This window comes from Macaca nemestrina, chromosome 7 (genome assembly GCF_043159975.1).
Source record: "Macaca nemestrina isolate mMacNem1 chromosome 7, mMacNem.hap1, whole genome shotgun sequence".
NCBI classification, from domain to species: domain Eukaryota; kingdom Metazoa; phylum Chordata; class Mammalia; order Primates; family Cercopithecidae; genus Macaca; species Macaca nemestrina.
In genome coordinates, this window is record NC_092131.1 from 106,804,623 (window position 1) to 106,828,121 (window position 23,499).

General features: G+C 48.0%; 1 protein-coding gene across 14 annotated transcripts in view; it reads left to right on the forward strand.

Moving 5' to 3' along the window:
• Positions 1 to 23,499, forward strand: part of LOC105464718 (zinc finger and SCAN domain containing 2) — a 55,913-nt gene that overhangs the window by 18,674 nt on the left and 13,740 nt on the right. For 4 of the 14 annotated variants that reach the window (XR_011626219.1, XR_011626218.1, XR_011626220.1 and 1 more), the window contains exon 3: positions 20,415 to 20,740. Coding sequence is in view for 3 of the 14 variants with exons in the window: in XM_011712748.2 (XP_011711050.2) it covers positions 3,215 to 4,653 (1,439 nt within the window). In the remaining 11 variants the exon portion in view is untranslated. Of the gene's footprint in view, positions 1 to 3,214; positions 5,141 to 17,111; positions 17,724 to 20,414; positions 20,741 to 23,499 lie in introns of those variants that run through there. The other 10 variants (XM_011712748.2, XM_011712749.3, XM_011712750.2 and 7 more) reach the window with 8 other exon arrangements.

A 23,499-nucleotide genomic window follows, 5' to 3' on the forward strand; every position in this document is an offset into this window, starting at 1 on the left:
AAAAAAAAAAAAAAAAAAAACAAATGAAAAAAACAAATAAAAAAACTGTCTTCCATGACCAGGCGCAATGGCTCACGCCTGTAATCCCAGCACTTTGGGAGGCTGAGGCGGGCGGATCACTTGAGGTCAGGAGTTTGAGACCAGCCTGGCCAACATGGTGAAACCCCATCTCTACTGAAAATACAAAAATTAGCCAGAAACAATGTGTTGGCATGCGCCTGGAGTCCCAGCTACACTACTAAGGAGGCTGAGGCAGGAGAATTGCTTGAACCTAGGAGGTGAAGCTTGCACTGAGCCAGGATTGCGCCACTGCACTCCAGCCTGGGTGACCAAGTGATACTCCATCTCAGAAAAAAAAAAAAAAAAAACTGTCTTGCAGGAAGTTGAGGAAGCACAGAATTCCTGGTCCTGCCAAGTCAGAGTATACCTTGTGCGCCTTGCGCCTGTATCTGTCCTCTAGTGATATGAGGGGTGTGGCTAGAGGGCAATTCTATGAACCCACAGATTAGCAGCAGCATGTGTGTCAGTGTAAGCTTAGAGTGTAATTATATGCCTGTTTTCAATTTTAAATGTGATCTTATGGCCAGGCGTGGTGGCTCATGCCTGTCATCCCAGCACTTTGGGAGGCCGAAGCAGGAGGATCACTTAAGCCCAGCAGTTTGAGACTATCCTGGGCAACATGGCAAAACCCCGTCTCTACAAAAATACAAAAAAATTAGCTGGGTGTGGTGGCATACACTGTGCAATCCCAGCTACCTGCAAGGCTAAGGTAGGAGGGTCACCTGAGCTCAGGAAGTCAAAGCTACAGTGAGCTGCGATCTCGCCAGTGTCCTACCGCCTCAGTGACAGACTGAGACCTTGTCTCAAAAAAATAAAAAATAAAAATAAATGTGATCTTAAATTGACTGAAGGCAAGAGTGGAGCCCAGGTCCTGCCTGAGAGGGGCATGTCCAATTTTATCATGTTTGTATGTGAGGGTTTACATTAACTTACAGAAAATTAATTGAGCATCTAACCTTAAATAAATTTATTAGCTTTAATAATAGAAATGTCACTGAGAGTTCGAGTGCAATGGCTCACGCCTGTAATCCCAGCCCTTTAGGAGGCCCAGGCGGGCAGATCACCTGAGGTCAGGAGTTCGAGACCAGCCTGGCCAACATAGTGAAACCCCATCTCTACTAAAAATACAAAAATTAGCCAGGCATGGTGGCAGGTGCCTATAGTCCCAGCTACTCTGGAGGCTGAGGCAGGAGAATCGCTTGAACCCAGGAGGCTGAGGTTGCAGTGAGCCGAGATCTCGCCATTGCAGTCCAGGCTGGATGACCAAGTAAGACTCTGTCTCAAAAAACAGAAAAAAAGTGCAGCTTTTTTTAGGATTGAGGTCAAGAGGGAAATTTCCTCCTCAGGCTCATCAAGAGGACATTGTATGGTATAAACAATGTCATCAACAACTTCCTGGCAGCATTAATGTTCTCGACAGCCATTAATTTCTTTTCTTTCTTTCTTTTTTTTTTTTTTTTTTTGAGATGGAGTCTTGGCTCTGTTGCCCAGGCTGGAGTGCAGTGGCGTGATCTCGGCTCACCAAAACATCTGCCTCCCAGGTTCTAGCAATTCTCCTGCCTCAGCCTCCCAAGTAGCTGGGATTATAGGTGCCCGCCACCATGCCCAGCTAATTTTTTTGTATTTTTAGTAGAAATAGGGTTTCACCGTGTTGGTCAGGCTGGTCTCAGACTCCTGACCTCAGATAATCCACCCGCCATGGCCTCCCAAAGTGCTGGGATCACAGGCATGAGCCACAATGCCTGGTGACAGCCATTAATTTCTAATGACACTTTACTTAGAGTGTCAGCCAGGGCTATGAAGCCAACACACTCTTCAGTAAACATGGTTCTGTCGGGGGTCAGAACAGTGTGATCCAGGCTCAGCTCTCTGCTTTGGCCTCATCCTCGGGTAGATTTTACAGTCCCTCATCTAAGGAAGGGGCTGTGTTCTAGCAGTCCTCCCTATTGATTTCTTTTACTCAAATATTTGGGCAGTGGAAGGTTTAACAAGTTCCCAGAAAATATTTTGTATTACCAATTAAAGATCTGTTCATAAGCTCCCACTGCAGACAAATTTGAGGGCTCTTTTAACAATCCAGTTAACTTGCTTCTAGTCATTGGTATAGACACCTAGGGTCCTGATTGCAGGGGCTCTGTCGTCTTTCCTGTGTCTTAAATACAAAGTAATGAGGTCATAAACACCAGGTACATGTTATACAAGAAATTATTATGTAAGCTTCTTTTGAAAGGAGACCAAGCTTTAGGGAAATGTCTGTGGTACCAATAAAAAACTCATTGATTCACTCATTACATTGAATCAAGCATCAGGCATTATGGTGAGTATCGGGGTAATTGGGTAGGTACCCTGTTGATGTCCTTTAAAATTCCCACCTGATCTCATTTTCAGATGAAGACATGGGACATGGAACCCAAATCTTTAAGGCTTTGAAATTCTGGGTGATTGCCACAAAGATTATGAGGCCTGACAACCAGTCAGAATGAAATAAGCCTGTTTTTTTTTTTTTCCCCTTCAACTTTTAAGTTCAGGGGTACGTGTGCAGGATGTGCAGGTTTGCTACAAAGGTAAATGCGTGCCATGGTGGTTTGCTGCACAGATCATTCCACCACCTAGGTATTAAGCCCAGCATCCATTAGCTATTCTTCCTGATGCTGTCCCTCCCCCTCCCCCACAGGCCCCAGTGTGTGTTATTCCCCTCCATGTGCTCGTGTGTTCTCTTCATTCAGCTCCTACTTATAAGAGAGAACATGCAGTGTTTGGTTTTCTGTTCCTGTGTTAGTTTGCTGAGGATAATGGCTTCCAATCCATTCGTGTCCCTGCAAAAGACATAATCTCATTCCTTTTTATGGCTGCATAGTATTCCACAGTGTGTATGTACTACATTTTCTTCATCCATTGAGGGGCATTTGGGTTGATTCTATGTCTTTGCTATTGTGAATAGTGCAGCATTGAACATATGTGTGCATGTGTCTTTATAACAGAATGATTTATATTCCTTTGGGTATATTAAACCTGATTATTAAAGACTTTGAGGATATCCTAGCCTCTTTGTGTTCACTGGAAGTTTAATTTTTATAAATTTCCCCCTTAGTTTCCTTTTGTCATCATGACAGGGAGTTGAGTAGACATTGTATGTTTTTCTTCATTGTTTCAGATTTTGAGATACAGAGTGAAAATGGGGAGAACTGTAATCAAGACATGTTTGAGAATGAATCACGTGAGATATTCTCTGAAATGCCTGAAGGTGAAAGTGCTCAGCACTCCGATAGGGAAAGTGACTTTGAGAGAGATGATGGCGTCCAGAGGGCCCAGGGACACATCCCAGGCGAGGACCACGGGGAGGTGCTCTCTCAGGACAGGGAAGTTGGCCAGCTCATAGGCCTGCAGGGCACCTACTTGGGGGAGAAGCCCTACGAATGTCCCCAGTGTGGGAAGACCTTCAGCCGGAAATCCCACCTCATCACACACGAGAGGACCCACACAGGAGAGAAATACTACAAATGTGATGAATGTGGAAAAAGCTTTAGTGATGGTTCAAACTTTAGTAGACACCAAACCACTCACACTGGGGAGAAGCCCTACAAATGCAGAGACTGTGGGAAGAGCTTTAGCCGGAGTGCCAACCTCATAACCCACCAGAGGATCCACACGGGGGAGAAGCCCTTCCAGTGTGCCGAGTGTGGCAAGAGCTTCAGCAGGAGTCCCAACCTCATCGCACATCAGCGCACCCACACGGGAGAGAAACCCTACTCGTGCCCTGAGTGTGGAAAGAGCTTTGGCAACCGATCCAGCCTTAACACGCATCAGGGGATCCACACTGGAGAAAAGCCCTACGAATGTAAAGAATGCGGCGAAAGCTTTAGTTACAACTCCAACCTAATCAGACACCAGAGAATCCACACAGGAGAGAAACCCTATAAATGTACTGACTGTGGGCAGAGGTTCAGCCAGAGCTCAGCCCTCATCACCCACCGGAGAACCCACACAGGAGAGAAACCCTACCAGTGCAGTGAGTGTGGGAAAAGCTTCAGCCGCAGCTCCAACCTGGCCACGCACCGGAGAACCCACATGGTGGAGAAGCCCTATAAGTGTGGGGTGTGCGGGAAGAGCTTCAGCCAGAGCTCCAGTCTGATCGCACACCAGGGTATGCACACAGGGGAGAAACCCTACGAGTGCCTGACATGTGGGGAGAGCTTCAGCTGGAGCTCCAACCTCCTCAAGCACCAGAGGATCCACACAGGAGAGAAGCCCTACAAATGCAGCGAGTGTGGGAAATGCTTCAGCCAGCGCTCCCAGCTGGTAGTGCACCAACGGACCCACACAGGCGAGAAGCCCTACAAATGCCTCATGTGCGGCAAGAGCTTCAGCCGGGGCTCCATTCTGGTCATGCACCAGAGAGCCCATTTGGGAGACAAGCCCTACAGGTGCCCTGAGTGTGGGAAAGGCTTTAGTTGGAACTCGGTCCTCATTATACATCAGCGAATCCACACTGGGGAGAAGCCCTACAAATGCCCCGAGTGTGGCAAAGGCTTCAGCAACAGCTCTAACTTTATCACACATCAGAGAACTCACATGAAAGAGAAACTTTATTGAAGTGGCAAAGAGCGAAAGTGAGGGACTGGCCTGGAGTGGGAGTTGCCACACTGCCCCAGCAGTGATTCCCTTTCAAAGAGCCGGGCTTCCTAAACATTCTGTGGGGTTTTGCCGGAATCTTCCCCTTGCTCATCCTCATTTCCAGGACACTGTCATTTTAGTGGTCTGAGTCAAGTCCCATATACATTCAAGAACAGGGCATAGGAGTGGAAGTTGGGTCTTTTTCCCTTACATTGGGTGACTTGATTAGCCCCCTCTCTCGTGATTCCTCTGTGCCTCAGTTTCCTCTTTGGTAAAATGGGGGGGGAAATGTTTCTCCACTTGGAATGGAAGACAGCATGGCTCACAACGTGGGCCAAGTCCTCAGAGAAATACTGGAAATCTTTGGTGTGGTTCTGGTTGTTTTGTTGTTTTGCTGCTACATTGTTGGGCTAAGGTGCCTTCACCCCAAGCTGTTAGTGTTCCAGAGCTCCCTGCCCATGCTAGAATCTGCTCTTCTGGCTTTGGTGCCTTGGGCTTTGATTTCAGGTCAAGATGGAGGGGCTTCTCCAGTTCTGAGTCACCCACATGAAGATAAAGCCCCTTTCTATTTCCAGAAAGTGTCAGGAGCACAGAAACATGAGGAAGTACAGCCTGGAGCCAGTGTCCCAGTGTCCTTTCCATTGGTAAGAGTTGGACAGGGCCTGCAGGAGAGGGGTAAACTGAGGACATTTCAGTGTTTGCTTTTGTCTCTGCCTACTGTCCTTTGGTAGCTAGGTCAGCTACCATGGGAACACATTTGTTCTCGTGGGGTTTTGTCCTGGAGAGTGTAGTGAAGTCTGAGAACCCCAGCTGCCATCCCATGGTGGATGGTAACTTCTGTCTCATCAAGAGTAAAACAGTCCTGCATGCAGCAGGGTGGGTTTGTGCCTTTGGCCCAACAGATACATAGCCCCATAATTTCTGAATTATTCTATGCACTTGTTTCCCTCTTCTTTTATTTTTTATTTGATATATGCAGACCTAGAATCCTGTCAGGTAGCTTTTGTATACTAAGAACTTTATTTTTAAAGAAGTGCTAACTTTGAGGACATATCTGTTCCCTGCAGATATTTGGGCTTGAATCAGGAGTTTGTCCTACAGGTGTCCCCCTTGATCTTGGGATGCTACCAGGGCTTTGTTCTCGGGATCCTCGCACCTGGAGAGAGTGAAGACGGGCATGATGGCAGGTGAAGGGGTTTGCTGTGAAGTAAGAGGAGATAAGGCATTTCCAGGAAATGGGAAACTGCCTCCTCCTACACATGGGGCCTGTGCTCAGAATGGGCTTAGTTCTTATAGGATGGATGCTCAGTATTGCCTAATAAAGTAGAGTTCCATTCTTTTCCTGAGTCTGTCTTTTACTATGTTAAAAACCTGAACTAGGCTGGGCACAGTGGCTCACACCTGTAATCCCAACACTTTGGGAGGCCGAGGCGAGTGGATCACGAGGTCAGGAGATCGAGACCATCCTGACTAACATGGTGAAACCCCGTCTCTACTAAAAATACAAAAAATTAGCCGGGCGTGGTGGCGGGCGCCTGTAGTCCCAGCTACTTGGGTGAGGTAGGAGAATGGCATGAACCCGAGAGGCGGAGCTTGCAGTGAGCCGAGATCACACCACTACACTCCAGCCTGGGTGACAGAGCGCGACTCTGTCTCAAAAACAAAAACAAACCTGAACTGTTAGCATACTCATCCCTCACTTCCCCACCCCACTTGCCTCCTGCCCCAGGCTGAGAGTGCCCCAGGACTACATGGAGTAAAAGTCCGTTGCTTGGAAGAGTATACCTTTGGGTGAACCTAGACCTGCATGTGCTTGACCAGGGCACACACCTTCCCACTACCTTTTGCAAACCCTGCTTGGAATCTGTCCTCCAAGACTTGGAGCCGTGGCTTTGCCTAAGGATCCAGGTGACATCCTGAGGAGGCCATTGGCAGTCATCTCTGTCCAAAATCCACTTAGACATGAGGAGGAAGTTCTAGGCAGTGATGTTTATTAAAACCAAAAGAAAAGAAAAAAAAAATCAAGTATGCTGTGAAATCCCCATCATTAGTACCATTCCTTCACTTGGCCAGCAGTCATTGAGGACTTAGGTACCATCGCTGTGCTAGGTGCTAGGGAGAGGTTGTGAAGTCCCATCATTTGTCCAATAGAAGGAAGATTCTCATCTGTCTGGGAAAATACAGGAGCCGCCCTAGCAGTAAGGGAGAACAGATGGGATAGTTTCCCACCTGACATTAAGTTCTGGAATTTGACTAGTAAAAGGAACTTGGGTTGTAGAAGATATTGGATCTTTGTTTTTTTTTTTTTTTTTTTTTTTTTTTGAGACAGAGCCTTGCTCTGTAGCCCAGGCTGGAGTGCAGTGGCACGATCTCGGCTCACTACAAGCTCCGCCTCCCGGGTTCCCGCCATTCTCCTGCCTCAGTCTCCTGAGTAGCTGGGACTACAGGCGCCCGCCACCGCGCCCGGCTAATTTTTTTTTGTATTTTTAGTGGCGGTGGGGTTTCACCGTAGTCTCCATCTCCTGACCTTGTGATCCGCCCACCTTGGCCTCCCAAAGTGCTGGGATTACAGGCGTGAGCCACCGCGCCCGGCCTGATACTGGATCTTTTTTTAAGTCTCAAGAGTTTATATTAAGCTTTTTGAAACTTTTTTTTTAAAACTCCTCCTTACCTAGTAGAAACACAAAATATTCTAGAGAAAAAAAAAAAAGGAAACCAGATTAGCTGGAATTGCAGAATTAAGCTGGAACCAGGTCATTGATGGGAAAATGATAAATTAACAGTTCACAAAAGGTTGAGAGTTGTCTGAGGTTGTTGCTTTGCAAATTAAAAGTAAATAAAGATTGTGAGCCCATCACTTCAGGTCCTGCCACGTCTCCATGGGTCCACAGAGGCAAAGGGGGCAGGATACAGTAGCCTTTGTGTAGCTGTGTGTCGGCTGGAAGGATGTGTCTTCGCCCCTAAAACATTTCAAGAAGTCCAATCGTTTTGGGAGCTCTACCTCTGCCACATCTTTGCTTGCAACTCAATTACACCTATGTCTCTGTAACAGGATATTTCTCCTTAAGGGTACATGTCTTTAGAGATCTAGCTTTTGTCATTAGTCTGTTTCTAAAATCATGGTAGTGGCCTTGGGACCATTAAAAATTGACAATAAAGCCAGGTGCCATGGTGTGCACCTAAAATCTCAGCTACTCGGAAGGCTAAGGCAGGAGGATCACTTGAGTCTGGGAGTTAGGGAGACAAGCCTCAAAAATCTACAATAAGACTGGGTGCAGTGGCTTGCGCCTATAATCCCAACACTTTGGGAGGCTGAGGCAGGTGGATCCCTTGAGGTCAGGAGCTCGAGACCAGCCCGGCCCACATGGCAAAACCCCATCTCTACTAAAAATACAAAAATTAGACGTGGTGGCGGGCGCCTGTAGTCCCAGCTACTCAGGAGGCTAAGGCAGGAGAATCGCTTGAACCCAGGTGGTAGAGGTTGTAGTGTGCCAAGGTCATGCCCCACTGCACTCCAGCCTGGGTGACAGAGCAAGACTCCATCTCAAAAAAAAAAAAAAAAAGTCTACAATAAATGGTAAAAAGAGCTGGGCACAGTGGCTCACACCTGCAATCCCAACACTTGGGAGGCCGAGGTGGGTGGATTGCCTGAGCTCAGGAGTTCGAGACCTCCCTGGGCAACATGGCAAAACCCTGTCTCTACAAAAAATACAAAAAGTAGCTGGGCATAGTGGCGGGCGCCTGTAGTTCCAGCTACTTGGGAGGCTGAGGCAGAAGAATCGCTTGAACCCGGGAGGCAGAGGTTGCAGTGAGCCCAGGTCGCCCCACTGCACTCCAACCTGGGTGACAGAGCAAGACTCTGTCTTCAAAAGGAAAAAGAAAAAAAAAAAAAAAAAAAAAAAAAACAAGCAAAAGATAACCAAAACCACAATCACTTCACCCCCAGCGTGGCCCTCAGGAGTCCACGTCAGCAAGTCTTTTACCTGACTTTGGTCACTTCCTTTTCCCAGTCTCCACAATGGCTGTGTACCCTTTGGCCATTCTCAGAATGTCAGCTCCCAGGCTCAGCTCACATCTGAGAACCTTCAACCCATCAGGTGTGAACTCCCTCTGTTTCCCACCTCCAGGCTAACAAACCTCTCTGCGCTCCCTCAGTCCTCACCCCCACCCTCAGCCTGGAGCTGTGCTTTCAGCTTCATAGTAACCTCCACCCGGGGCTTCCCCTCCACTACTCCATGATCAGGACCTTGCCCCATCAGCTTTTTCCTGGCTTGATTTCAAGTCTCTCTTCTTCCTGCCACCTATTCACCCACTGAAGTTGTTCCTGGAATCTCAAACTCAGCATGTCCCCTGACTGCCTCTTATTGCCTTTCCTCTTTGTGAGTAGCACTGCCACCCATCCTGCCTCACCCAATCCCAAAACCTGGGATCATCCAAGACGCCTTCCTTCCTCAGAGCCATTCATTCGGGAGTCACAGTGTGCACATTCTGCCGCCCTACTCAGCATTCCCAGCCTCAAAGCCCCTGGCAGACTTCAGACCTTTGCCTGGCAGCTGCCACAGCCCTTCCTGGTTGCTTCCTGGCAATTTTACTTCCATTTCCTGCCTCAACCTCTCGAGTAGCTGGGATTACAGGCATGCGCCACCACTACTTCCTTCCTGGTTGCCTCCCAGCAATTCTACTTCTATTTCCCCTATGGCTGTGGGATATTTTATCAAGAGGATGAAAAAGGAAAAAGGACAAAAGTGAAATTTTGTCCAAAGATCTGAAATTGCTTAACAGGGCCAGGGAGCAGGGAGGCTAGAATGGCCCTCCATTTGACAATCTCCAAGGCCATCTGTGAGAGACTATGGATACAGCAAGCCCAGGACATGGGGTCTTTGCTGAACTTTCTGTTTACGAGACAGGACCCCCTTCAGGGATAAAGGGCCAGGAAAGACGATAACAAGTCACACGCAAGGAATGACCAATTACAGTTGTGGATGGTCCTGATAGTAGCTAGAGAGAAGCCTAAACATTTTAGCTAATATACTTTCTTTTTTTTTTTTTTTTTTTTTGAGACAGAGTCTTTGCTCTGTTGCCCAGGCTGGAGTGTAGTGGCACCATCTCAGGTCACTGCAAACTCTACCTCTCGGGTTCAAGCGATCCTCCTGTCTTTCAGCTTCATAGAAACCTCCACCTCCCTGTGCCTGCCTCTCCACGTTGCAGCCAGAGTTAGCATTCTTTCACAGCAGAACTGAGCTGGCCACCACCTAGCTTAAGCCCTGAGGGGCTCCCCATCAGCTACAGAAAGGTCACACTCCTCAACAGCAGATGAGGCCTTCCCATGGGGAACCTCTGTGGAACCTCATCACATTCATTCCTTGCCTTGCCCTGGTCATCACACCTCTGTGCCCTTGACCATCCTCATCCCGAGGCAGCTCCCCATCACTATGTGCAGCGGAGCCTTGCTTCAGTGCCCCTGCTCACCCTGCTCCCTTTTCTGGAATGCCGGGCCTCCATGTTTGCCAGTGCCCACCTGCCCATTTTTGAAGATGCAGCTTGGGCACCACCTCCTCCAGGAGGCCTCCTCCCTGCACTTCTCTGGCAGACCTGACCCTGCCTGTGGGCCCCTGCACTCTCCAGCTCAGTGCCGTGACTCTCGTTACATTGATCTGTTACATGTCCTCCCTACTTCATCCTGCCCCCTCCCTCCCTTCCATTTTTTATGTTCATACCCATCCTGAGGTTCCCAGCTCCAGGAACCTCCAGCTCTAGTACCCAGCTCAGTGCTTGTGATGGGAACTGAGGAAATATTTGCCAATTGGTTCTCTTCATAGAAATACATAGAAATGCAAGAAGCAGGCTGGGCGTGGTGGCTCACGACTGTAATCCCAGCACTTTGGGAGGCCAAAGTGGGCAGATCACCTGAGGTTGGGAGTTCAAGACCAGCCTGGCTAACATGGCGACACCCTGTCTCTACTAAAAGTACAAAATTAGCCAGGCATGGTGGCGCATGCCTGTAATCCCAGCTACTCGAGAGGCTGAGGCAGGAGAATTGCTTGAACCCAGGAGGCAGAGACTGCGGTGAGCCAAGATCACGCCGCCATTGCACTCCAGCCTGGGCAACAAGAGCAAAACTCCATCTAAAAAAAAAAGAAAAAAGAAATGCAAGAGACCGATGGAGCCCATGATTCTGGCCTGGATAGTGGATTAGGTTTCCTACGCTTTCCTTTGGTCAGATGATAAATGTTAGTTTTTCTTTCAGTGCCCTCTCAGTATTTACCTATGTAAGCTATGCACACAGATGAAGACATTTGTAAACACCAACCCACCAATATTCTAATGAAACAACTTATAGTTTTGAAATGTCACAGATAATCAAAAGCCCATGGAAAACCATGCATATTGCAGCCGAATCTGTAGTACACAATTTTTTTTTTTTTTTAATAGAGACAGGATCTCACTATGTTGCCCAGGCTGGTCTTGAACTCCTGGGCTCAGGCAATCCACCACTTGCCTCAGCCTCCCAAAGTGCTGAGATTACAGGTGTGAGCCGCTGCACCCAGTCTTTTTTTTTTTTTTTTTTTTTAATAGAGACAGGGTCTCTCGCTATGTTGCCCAGGCTGGTTTCAAACTTCTCGACTCAAGCGATCCTCCCACCTTGGCTTCCCAAAGTGCTGGGATAACAGGCATGAGCAACCACTCTCAGCTCAAAATCTTTTTTTTTTCTGTTTGGACAAGCAGTGAACCCTCAGAGACTTTATCTTACTCTTATCCTTTAATACAGTGAATCCATATAACTATATCCAGAGACAGTTCCCTTTGTTTTAAATTGTTATTGGGCCGGGCACGGTGGGCTCACTCCTGTAATCTCAGAATTTGGGAGGCCGAAGTGGGTGGATCACTTGAGGTGAGGAATTCGAGAGCAGCCTGACCAACATGGGGAAACCCCATCTCTACTAAAAATACAAAAAAATAGCTGAGCATGGTGACGTGCACCTGTTACTCCCAGCTACTCAGGAGGCTGAGGCAGGAGGATCGCTTGAACTTGGGAGGCAGAGGTTGTAGTGACCTGAGATGGTGTCACTGCACTCCAGCCCAAGCGACAGAGCAGACTCCATCTCAAAAAAAGAAAAAAAAAAAAAAAAAAGATATATTAGCTACAATGTTTAGTCTTCTCTCTAGCTAGTATCAGGACAATCCACAACTGTAATTGGTCATTCCTTGTGTGTGACTTGTTATCGTCTTTCCTGGCCCTTTATCCCTGAAGGGAGTCCTGTCTCGTAAACAGAAAGTTCAGCAGTGACCCCATGTCCTGGGCTTGCTGTATCCATAGTCTCTCACAGATGGCCTTGGAGATTGTCAAATGGAGGGCCATTCTAGCCTCCCTGCTCCCTGGCCCTGTTAAGCTATTTCAGATCTTTGGACAAAATACTCACTTTTGTACTTTTACTTTTTTCACCCTCTTGATAAAATATCCCACAGCCATAGGGGAAATGGAAGTAGAATTGTGTGGGTGATGATGAGATTTTTGAAAGCAGAAGGTTTTAGAGCCTGGTGGAGAGGAAGGGCCTGTGGTTAATTCCCTTTGACTTTCCACCCCTTTGTTGGTGCCGTTGAGCTCATGCTTCTGGTTTCTGAGCAAGTGGCTCCATGGCCCATTTGCCTCTTGACCCCCTCCTACTCACTCTTCCTGGTGACGAAACTCTGAGACTTCCATTCATTCACAGGCCCAGAGGCAGCTGTGGGGGAATTGCTGGGAGGAGGATCTCATGCCAATGAAATACTTTGCCCGGGTCCCTCATAGCTCACAGGTGATGTAAAACGTGTAAAAGCAGAGCTGCCCTGGTGACTGGAAGGTGGGAACCCAAGGCCCTGGGTTGGGCCTTTGCCCCTTATCCCCAGTCCCTGACATAGCTCTGGAATTTCTAGACTGGTCCAGGGGATGGTTTGAAAGGTAGATGTGGGCCCAGCGTGGTGGCTTACACCTGTAATCCCAGTACTTTGGGAGGCTGAGATGGGCAGATCACGAGGTTGAGACTACCTTGGCCAACATGGTGAAACCTCATTTCTACTAAAAATACAAAAATTAGCCAGGTGTGATGGTGCGCGCCTGTAATCCCGGCTACTCGGGAGGCTGAGGCAGGAGAATCACTTGAACCCAGGAGGCGAAGGTTGTGGTGAGCTGAGACTGCACCACTGCACTCCAGCCAGGGTGACAGAGTAAGACTCCATCTCAAAAAAAAAAAAAAGGCAGATGTGTGTGCAGGCCAAGAGTGCTGGCCTGAGTTTCCACGTTAGCCTTCTCAGAATTCCTGTTCCTAATCTAAACCAAAAATAAAATTTGAAGCCCCCCAACCGATTGATGGACCCCCTCTCATGAGCTAAGGGCATTCCAAAGTTAATCCGAAAAGCTAGTTCAGGCCATGATGGGAGGAGAGGTCGGACATGCCTCATTATACCCCCCTCCCTGCTGTAATTCAGGCACAGCTGACCAGCATTCACATTAAAACAGATCTTAAGACTGACAAGGTAGATTCTTTGTAGCAATAAGACACCAAATTCCAGGCTGACTCTGGTATAACATCACATGACAGATAGCAGGCCCTGAAAGAAATTGAAGAATTTTACTCCAAATTAGATTTCCGTGACTGCCAGGCATGGTGGCTCACACCTGTAATCCCAGCACTTTGAGAGATCGAAGCGGGCAGATCACCTGAGGTCAGGAGTTTGAGACCAGCCTGACCAACATGGGGAAACCCTGTTTCTACTAAAAATACAAAAAAAAAAAAATTAGCCCACAGGGTGGCATGCACCTGTAACCCCAGTTACTAGGGAGGCTGAGGCAGGAGAATTGCTTGAACCCAGGAGGCAGAGTTTACAGTAATCTGAGATTGTACCACTGCACTCCAGACTGGGTGACAGAGCAAGACTCTGTTTCAAAACAAAACAAAACAAAAAATTAGATTTCCTTGACACATTTTTAAATGCCTCTGCAAAGCTGTCCCTTGTGGGGAAAATCTACATTCTGTAGAGAATCCCCATTCCTTTCCAATTATCTTCCCTGATCCAGGAGAGAAATAACTTAAGGGTCTGGCACCTATTTTTGGTCTGATAAGACCTCTGAAGCCTGCTACTTGGCCTTCACAACCCCTTATCTTAATCCAGACATTCCTTTTTAATGATTCCAGGTCCTTTTTTTTTTTTGAGATGGAGTCTCGCTTTGTCACCCAGGCTGGAGTGCAGTGGTGCAATCTCGGCTTACTGCAACCTCTGCCTCTCGGGTTCAAATGATTTTCCTGCCTCAGCCTCCCGGAGTTGCTGGAATTACACGCATGCATCACCAAGCCCAGCTATTTTTTTTTTTGTATTTTTAGTAGAGACAGGGTTTCACCATATTTGTCAGGCTGGTCTCAAACTCCTGACCTCAGGTGATCTGCCTGCCTCAGCTTCCCAAAGTGCTGGGATTACAGGTGTAAGCCACCACGCCTGGCCTTTTTTTTCTTTTTAATGATTCCAGGTCTTTAAATAACTCAATCAATTGCTAATCAGAAAATCTTTGACTCTATGACCTGAAAGCCCTGGCTTCCAGTTGTCCTGCCTTTCCAGACTGAACCAATGTACATCTTACACGTATTGACTGATGTCTTTTTTTCCTTTTTTTTTTTCTTTTCTTTAAGAGATGGAGTTTCACCATGTTGGCCAGGCTGGTCTCAAATGCCTGAGCTCAAGCAATCCACTTGCCTTGGCCTCCCAAAGTGCTAGGATTACAGGCATGAGCTATATGCCCAGCCACTGATTAATATCTTATTTTGTCTCCCTAAAATGTTTAAAACCAAGTTGGAGCCCTACCACCTCAGGCACATGCTCTCAAGATCTACTGATGTTGTCTTGGGTCATTGGTCACTCATATTTGGCTCAGAATAAATCTCTTGAAATATTTTACAGAGTTTGATTCTTCATTGACAATAATTTGACAACTGAACACACGAGGCCTCAGAGAGAACCCAGAACCCTGAAGGAGTTGCCTGAACTTGGAGCTAAGGTACCAACAGGGGTCCTTGAAAGCCCTCCCTGCAGATCACTTGAGCCCAGGAGTTCAAGACCAGCCTTGGCAACATGGGAAAACCTTATCTCTACAAAAATACAAAAATTAGCCTTGCGTGGTGGTGGGGGCCTATAGTCCCAGCTCTTCGAAGGTTGGGGCAGGAAGATTGCCTGAGTCCAGGGAAGCCAGGGCTGCAGTGAGCGATGATCAGGCCACTGTCCTCCAGCCTGGGCAACAGAGAGAGACCCTGTCTCATAAACAAATAAATAAATAAATGCCTCACCAACTTACAGCTTCTCCTCCTAGTAAGTCCTCCTGAGCCCTGGACCTCTCGTTTGGTTGATGGTCCTTGGTTTATTGTGAGCTGTTGCTTTTTTTTTTCTCCTAGGAAGATGTTTAGGATCCTAATTGTAGTTCGGAGGTTCATTCTAAATGTTCTTCTCAATTCCCTTTTTCTAAAGACAAGGAGAACGACCCCCTTGCAGGCACCCCATTTGGTATGTAGTTCGGAAGTACATTCTAAATGATCTTCTCCATGGCTTTTTCTCCCAAATTAAGCTCAGTGGGTTTGTCTGCACTGAGACTTTTTGTTGACGCTAAGTTAAGAGGGATAGAAGGAATTTCCATGGCCCAGCTTTGCAACTGATTTTCTGGAAAGTCCTTCCTGTCATCCTAACCTTCCCTCAGCTAACCACAGGCTGCTCCTACTGTGAGGACAAGCACCCACCTTCACTCAATTTGGACTTTTCATCTGTTAAACAGGAAGTGAAACCTACAATGCAGGGTTCCAGGATTCCTTCTCAGAACCAAACCCAATAAAATGTGTAAAGTAGGTCCTTTCCCTGAAGCTGCACCATTCTGGGCTCTCCCAGCCCTTCCTTGTTTTTTTTTTTTTGTTGTTGTTGTTTTCTTTTTTCTTTTTTTTGAAACAGTCTCCCTCTGTCACCCAGGCTGGAGTGCAGTGGCATGATTTCAGCTCACTGCAATCTCTGCCTCCCCGGTTCAAGCGGTTCTCGTGCTTCAGCCTCCTGAGTAGCTGGGATTATAGGCGCCCACCACTACACCAGGCTAATTTTTTTGTATTTTTACTAGATTTGGGGTTTCACCATGTTGGCCAGGCTGGTCTCAAACTCCTGACCTCAAGTGACCCGCCTGCCTTGGCCTCCCAAAGTGCCCGGATTACAGGCATGAGCCACTGCACCTGGTGCGTCCTTGGTATTTCTATCAAGTCATTTCCTTTGAACACACCTCCATTTAGCACGTAGCATTTAGCGAAGCATTTGTTAATAGCACTGCATTGGAGTTATTTGGGTTGCACATAACTCGGTGGCAGCGTTTTAGAAAATGCACCCACCGCTGGATTGCATTCCTTAAGAGGAAGGAGTGTCTCCTTTTTTTTTTTTTCTCCCACCACAGCACACTCACGGCCTGGTGCTTTGCCCAAATTGCTCCCCACGTGTTGAATGAGAGTCAATGGTATGAATCTTGAATGACCCAGGACCGTGCAAGCAGGAGATGAGGAATTGTGTGTGTGGTAGGTGATGGGGAGGAACAGAGTGGTAAAGCATTACCACAGCTACCAACCATGCCAGAGAAAAGCGCTTTAAGTGGCAGAAAACCTTAACTGGAGTCCCAGCTTCATAGGAGCATCCTCAGTCCCAAGCTGTCTCGATTTATTCATCTGTATAGTAGGGATAAATAGGGACTAACATGGTTAAACAGCTGCCCTCGGCCCTAAGTGAAAATACTTTATAAACCGGCGTGGCAGCTCATGCCTATAATCCCAGCACTTTGGGAGGCCCAGGACTTCAAAACCAGCCTGGTGCAACATAGACCTCGTCTCCATTAAGAACAAAAGAAGGGCCGGGCGCGGGGTCTCACGCCTGTAATTCCAGCACTTTGGGAGGCCAAGGCGGGTGGGTCACGAGGTCAGGAGCTCAAGACCAGCCCGGCCAAAACAGTGCAACCCCATCTCTACTAAAAACACAAAAGCCGGGAGTGGTGGCGGGCGCCTTGTAATCCCAGCTACTCAAGAGGCTGAGGCAGAGAATTGCTTGAACCCGGGAGGCGGAGGTTGCAGTGAGCCGAGATCGCGCCACTGCACTCTAGCCTGGGCGACAGAGCGAGACTCCGTCTCAAAAAATAAAAAACAAAACAAAACAAAAAACTTTGTAAAGAGCCCTCTCGCTCATTACCACCAGGGCCGCGCAGGGCGAGAGGTCTCCACTCCCCCTGGAAGGCAGGACCCAGACCCTCCCCAGGTGCTCGAGTTGTGGCTGCGGTTCGCGACTCCGCCCCACTTATCCGGCTTGTAGAAAAGTCCCACCTGTCATTAATGATTCGTCTGAAACGAATAGGCGCCTGAGGTATCCTCACATTTTATTGGTTAATGCTGCTGTTTGTCTTCGGGCGGCGGCCTCTGAGAAATGTAGTTCCGGAGAACACGGAGTCTTTCTGCTTCCGCTGCTCAGTGGTTATTCCAATAGCCGTGTTTAGGGCCCGGACTCGGGCTTCTAGTGTCGTGTGGGAACGTTGCGTCCCCGCGGAGATCATGTCACGGGGGCCGAGTCGTCCGTATTCTTAGGGCCTCGGCGGGCGGGAGTAGCTCTCACCTCGGGCCTGGGCCTCGAGCCAGGGTCCGGCGGCCTCCAGCCCTGGCCCCGAGTCCCCGCAATCTGACCCGGAGGCAGGATGCGCCCCTTGTGCTGGTGGCGCCCTATTCCCGCTGCCCGCTGAGCCTGGAGGGACGACGCTGGCCCGTAGCCGCCGAGGCGCCCCTGGCCGCGGGGCCCGCGTTTGCCCCGTAAAGATTGCAGAGAAAGTCGCCCGCGGAGCAGAGTAACCTTCCAGTGTAAGTCACCCAGTCTGCAGTCGAAGGATTGAGCCACTGTTCATTTTCCTGCCTTAAACCAGCTACGTGACCTTGAACAAGTCCCTTGAGGTCTCTAAGCCATGATTGCCTCAGCTCTTAAGGGAGTTCAAGCCAGAGTATCTCTTAACTCTCCAACTCTACCATCCCGTGAGTCTATGTTTATTATCCTTTCTCTTAAAGCTTGCAACCTTAACCAGGGTAAATGTCCCTGTCTGGGCTAGAATTAGGATGCCAGCGCTGAGAAATCCTGAACGGTGCGCCCAAGGCTGAGAATCCAGCCGGAGGCGAGGGTAGTTGAGCGGTTGGAGTATTTGAATCTCTGACATTTAGAGACGGCTCCACCCCGAAGCTGCTCTTCAAGGTGCGACTACCTGTGTGAGTCTGACTGGTACTAGACATTTGCTATGCAACACCCTGTAGTTCTGAAGACCACTGGCTTGGGAGGGTGGGCAGTTTATTGTCGCATATATAATCTCCGTCAGCCTACCCACATTCGTCAGTGGATAATTGGCGTTTTCTCAGCTTTAAATTAATTGCTATGCAAACACAGCTTCAAGCTCCTCTACTTTTCAACCAGATCACTAGCCCTTGACTCCTCTTATCAAACTTGGGGAACTGCCACCCCACCAGTGACTCCACAGGCACCAGGGCATGCAGCAGGGCGGGGACAGGAAGGCTCTCTTCTTCACCTCAAGCCTGCTGGGCTAACACTTGAGATTTTTCCTAGAGTTCACTTTGTAATGTATGTCTCTTGACTCTAGAATTTCAAGAGAAGTTCCATTTAGTGGCTTCCAAGTGGGAGTTCTGAGATGGTTTCCCAGTGAGGTGATAGAAGATGTTTGAGCTTCAGAGTGCAGTTGCAAGGCTCTTCTATGACCTGAACAATGGCTGTAGCTGTGGACCAACAAATCCAGACTCCTTCAGTACAAGATCTCCAAACAGTTAAACTGGAAGAAGATTCCCACTGGGAGCAGGAAATTTCCCTTCAAGGGAATTACTCTGGACCGGAGACATCCTGCCAGAGCTTTTGGCATTTCCATTACCAAGAAGCATCAGGACCCCGAGAGGCCCTCCTCCAGCTCCGGAAGCTCTGTTGTCAGTGGCTAAGGCTAGAGAAGTGTACAAAAGAGCAGATCCTGGAGTTGCTGGTCCTAGAACAGTTCCTGACTGTCCTTCCCCAGGAGATCCAGATCTGGGTCCCACAGCAGCATCCAGAGAGTGGAGAGGAGGCAGTGGCCCTGGTGAAAGACTTGCAGAAAGAACCTGGAAGACAGAGGCTGGAGGTGAAATATAAAAACATAGTTCTGAGCAGTTAAAATAGAGGTATGTGAGAGGCAGAGCTGCCTTGGGTTGCTAGCAGTGTGGGCGATGTGTAGTACTTCACTATTTGTGTTAAACTGGAATTTACTTATTTCGTGGTCATGGTAGCTGCAACTTTCCTTCCAAGTTGAGGCTGACTCTTCAGAGAATGCACAACACTGGCTGCTCTGAGTGTCCGTCCCTGCCATTAAATAAGAAAATTGCTTAAAATGGCATGAGCCTCACTCTGATCAGGGAGGAGCACATATGACAGGGGTCTCTTTTTGGAGAACAGCTCTCATTCTGCAGCAGCCAGCTAGAGGCAAGCGGCTTCAGTGGCCTTTATCGACATTATTGAGCCTATTGCAAAACACCTGAATTATCCTATGTTTTTTTGCCTAGGGGTTGGCAAGGCAGGTAGGAGCAGTCCCCAGAGAGCTGGGTGGCCAGGATGCGGTGGTCCATGGCTTTATCTCCATAAAGCCTTCCACATGTCTACCCTCTTTACTGCTGTTGCAGGCTTTTGCATAAGACTGGCTTTTTCCTCTGCTTTTTTTTTTTTTTTTTTTTTTTGGAGATGGAGTCTCACTCTGTCACCCAGGCTGGAGTGCAGTGGTGTGATCTCGGGTCACTGCAACCTTCACCTCCTGGGTTCACACCATTCTCCTGCCACAGCCTCCCAAGTAGTTGGGACTACAGGCGCCCACCACCACTCCCAGCTAATTTTTGTATTTTTGTAGAGACAGGGTTTCACCATATTGGCTAGGCTGGCCTCAAACTCCTGACCTTGTGATCCACCCGCCTTGGCCTCCCAAAGTGTTGGGATTACAGGCATGAGCCACTACGCCCAGCCTTTCCTCTGCTTTTTTATGTTTGGGATGTTTAAGTTTTAGTCCCTACAGAATTTTGACCACTTCCACCCCTTGAGGAGGGACAGGATGTGCTCTCAAAGGAGAAGGAGCCCTCAGGATCAGTACTGAGTTCTCTAAACATCCGTCCGAAGCAAGCACAGACAGAACTGCCTGTTTCAGGCAATAGTGAAGAAGTTCACAGCCAGAACCAGAGGAACAGTTGAAGCACAGCCCCAAAGTAGAACTCCAGCCTGTCCACAAGGGTGGTAAGAAAGTAGCAGTGTTGGCCCACGTGCTGGCACGCCCTGATCGCAGCGGGGCCATGGTGTGTACGTGCAGAATGCGTGGAGCGAGCTGCGCTTGCTTGCCCTGCACTCCTCCACAGCCTGGGCCGGACTGCCTGGTACGCTGAGGCGGCCGAGGGGACCGGTCTTGCGCACCCCAGGCCCGGTCTTGCGCACCCCAGGCCCGCGCGCCCAAGTCCAGGTTGCGGTTCACCGCACAGGCCGCGTTCTCTCAACCCACGGTGGCGATGTGGCGATGAGGCGCTGAGGCGGCCGCCGGTGCTGCGCGGGAGCCTAGGACTCGGAAGCGGCTGGGCCGAGGGCGCTGGGTGCCGGCCTCCCTGAGCCAAGGGTAGCAGGTACATGGCGCAGTAACGGCCCCTATCTCTCTCCCCGCTCCCCAGCCTCGGACGAGGCCGTCGGGCCGCCACCTCTTCTGCTCAGCTGCCTTCGCCATGGCCAATGACAGCTGCGGGCCCGCGAGCCGAGTGAGACTGGCAGTACTGCGAGCTGTGGGGGAAGATGGAGAACCTGCTGCTCTACAGCCGCCCTTCCTACTGCTGCAAGGAGCACCAGCCTCAGGACTGGAAGAAGTACAAGTTAGTGTGCCAGGGCAGCGAGGGTGTCCTCGGTCACGGAGGCAAAGCCTAGTTTGCTGACGTTGAACCCAACTTTGATAGACTGCTGTTTTTCTGGTCTGACCGTCGCAACCCTCATGAAGTACAACAAGGTACGCAATAACTGGTATTTTGATGCACATGAGAAAGCACGAGCTAAAGTAAAATATCTAACAGGTGAAAAAGGTGTGAGTGTTGAACTCAATAAACCTTCAGATTCAGTCAGTAAAGACGTCTTATAGAGCCTTTGATCCAGCAATATCCCACTTCACCTACAATAATTGTTGACGCCATTTGTTAATTTGTGAATACGAATAAATGGGATAAAGAAAAATAGACAACCAGTTCGCATTTTAATAAGGAAACAAACAACTTTGTGTGTTGCATCAAACAGAAGGTTTTGACTGCTGTGGCTTTGTACTGCATGATCAACTTAGGATCTGTGATTGCTTACAGGAAGAAGATAGGCTACTAATTGAAAATGTTTTTACCTCTGGATATGAAATAAGTGCCCTGCGTACAATTTTTTTCATTCTTATATTTTGCCAGATCTGTTACCTAGCTGAGTTAATTTCATCTCTCCTTTTTTTTTATATCAAGTTCGAATTGGGATCATTTTTCTATGATTAGGTATAATTTATCAAAACTGAATTGAGAAAAAAATTACAGTATTCCTCAAAATAACATGGATCTATTTTTGTAAACCTCTTTGTACTATTAAATTTTGCCCTAAAAGACCTCTTAATAATGATTGTTGCCAGTGACTGATTATTAATTTTATTTTACTTAAAATAAGGAGCACTTTAATTACACCTGAAAAATCAGATTGTTTTGTAGTCCTTTCTATCTTACACTAATTTGAACTCTTAAAGATTACTGCTTGTTTTTTTTTTTTTTGAGACAGAGCCTTGCTCTGTCGCCCAGGCTGGAGTGCAGTGGCTGGATCTCAGCTCACTGCAAGCTCCGCCTCCCCGGTTTACGCCATTCTCCTGCCTCAGCCTCCCGAGTAGCTGGGACTAAAGGCGCCCGCCACCTCGCCCGGCTACTTTTTTGTATTTTTTTTTCAGTAGAGACAGGGGTTTCACCGTGTTAGCCAGGATGGCCTGGATCTCCTGACCTCGTGATCCGCCCGTCTCGGCCTCAAAGTGCTGGGATTACAGGCTTGAGCCACTGCGCTTGGCCTACTGCTTGTTTTGACTTTGTCAGTAATGAAACCCAATTGTAAAACGGTCACCATTTACTACCAATAACTTTTAGTTAATGTCTTACAAGGAAAAAGACACAATAAGAAGAGGTAATTTTTTTTTTTTTTTTTTTCAAGAGTCTTGCTCTGTTACCCAGGCTGGAGTGCAGTGGTGCATTCTTGGCTCACTACAACCCCTGCCTCCCAGGTTCAAGCAATCCTCCCACCTCAGCCTCACAACTAGCTGGGACTGTAGGCACACACCACCATGCCTGGCTAATTTTTGTATTTTTAGTAGAGATTGGGTTTCGCCATGTTGCCTAGGCTGGGGTTTAAGTTAAATTTTTTTAAAAACTAAAGTGACTGGCACTAAGTGAACTTGAGATTATCCTCAGCTTCAGGTTCCTAAGATAAGGGCTTTCTTAAGCTTTCAGATAATGTATCCTCTAGGTGTAGACAATAATGCCCCATTACTAAGTCTTTTCCTTTGCTTCTCCTTAAATTGATTATACTTCCAAATTTGCTGTTATGTTTTTTCCTAATACTGTGATTTATTTGATCTACAGACAAGAACCTCGCCTCTACTGAAGAGCATCAAGGGGAGATTATGTAGGCATTGAAACCGAAGTGTGTTGTTACCAACTTAATGTGCAGTAACTCCTTAGATATCTGTTAAGGCATTTCCCAGATGTGATGCCAGCCTTCTTACCTGTACTGAAAGATGTTTAGCTTAGAAGAAAAAAAAAGTCCAAAATCAGATTAAAAAAAAAAAGAAGTAGTAGCAGCGTGGGGAGGAAGGAAGTACCCTTCTGTGGGGAGGGCATAGAAGTACTCTCTGAGTGCAGAAAGTGGGGTAGAAGGTACAGCTCCCTTCTACTTGGAAGATTGGTATGTGGAGCTCAGGCTGACTGTATGAATCTCTGAGATCCTAAATGGGCACCTCCAAAGTGAAGAAGGACCTCGGTTGGCATGTTTTGTAAAACAACATAGGGGAGCCTGTGGCACATTTCCTTATGTGAGTCAGAGATTACTGGCCCCAGTAGGTTACAGTTGGAGACAGATTTTAGGTCTGGTTGGTGGGAAGGGCAAAGGGTAGGGTTAAACTAAGGTGCAGTAATCCTTAAAACAGTTCAGTGTCCCCAAACCAATTTAGATGACTCAGGTGTTTATCAAAACTGAAAAACAAGGCCAGTTGTGGTGGCTCGTGCTTGTAATTCCAGTACTTTGGAAGCCGAGGTGGATGGATTGCTTGAGCCCAGGAGTTCGAGATGAACCTGGGCAATATGGTGAAACTCTGTCTGCTCTGAAAATAAAAAAAAAAAAAATTAGCTGGGCATGGTGGCAGGCACCTGTAGTCCCAGCTACTCAGGAAGGCTGAAGTGGGAGGATCACCTGAGCCTAGGAGGTTGAGGCCAAGATCGTGCCACTGCACTCCAGCCTGGGTGACAAAGGGAGGCCCTGTCTCAAAAAAAAACACAAAAAACAAAAAACCTGAAAAACAAAATCATAAAACCCTGACAGTCAGTACCTAGATGGATATGGAGAGGAAGACCTAAAACTTCCATCTTAGAAATGTTTCATTTTGGTTTTTCACCAACCTTCCTTTGATAGGACAAAGCAGATACTAAGAGGAGGAGGAAAGGCTGTTCTGTGTCTGAACCCAGTTGGGCTAGTCCCCAATAGGAGCCG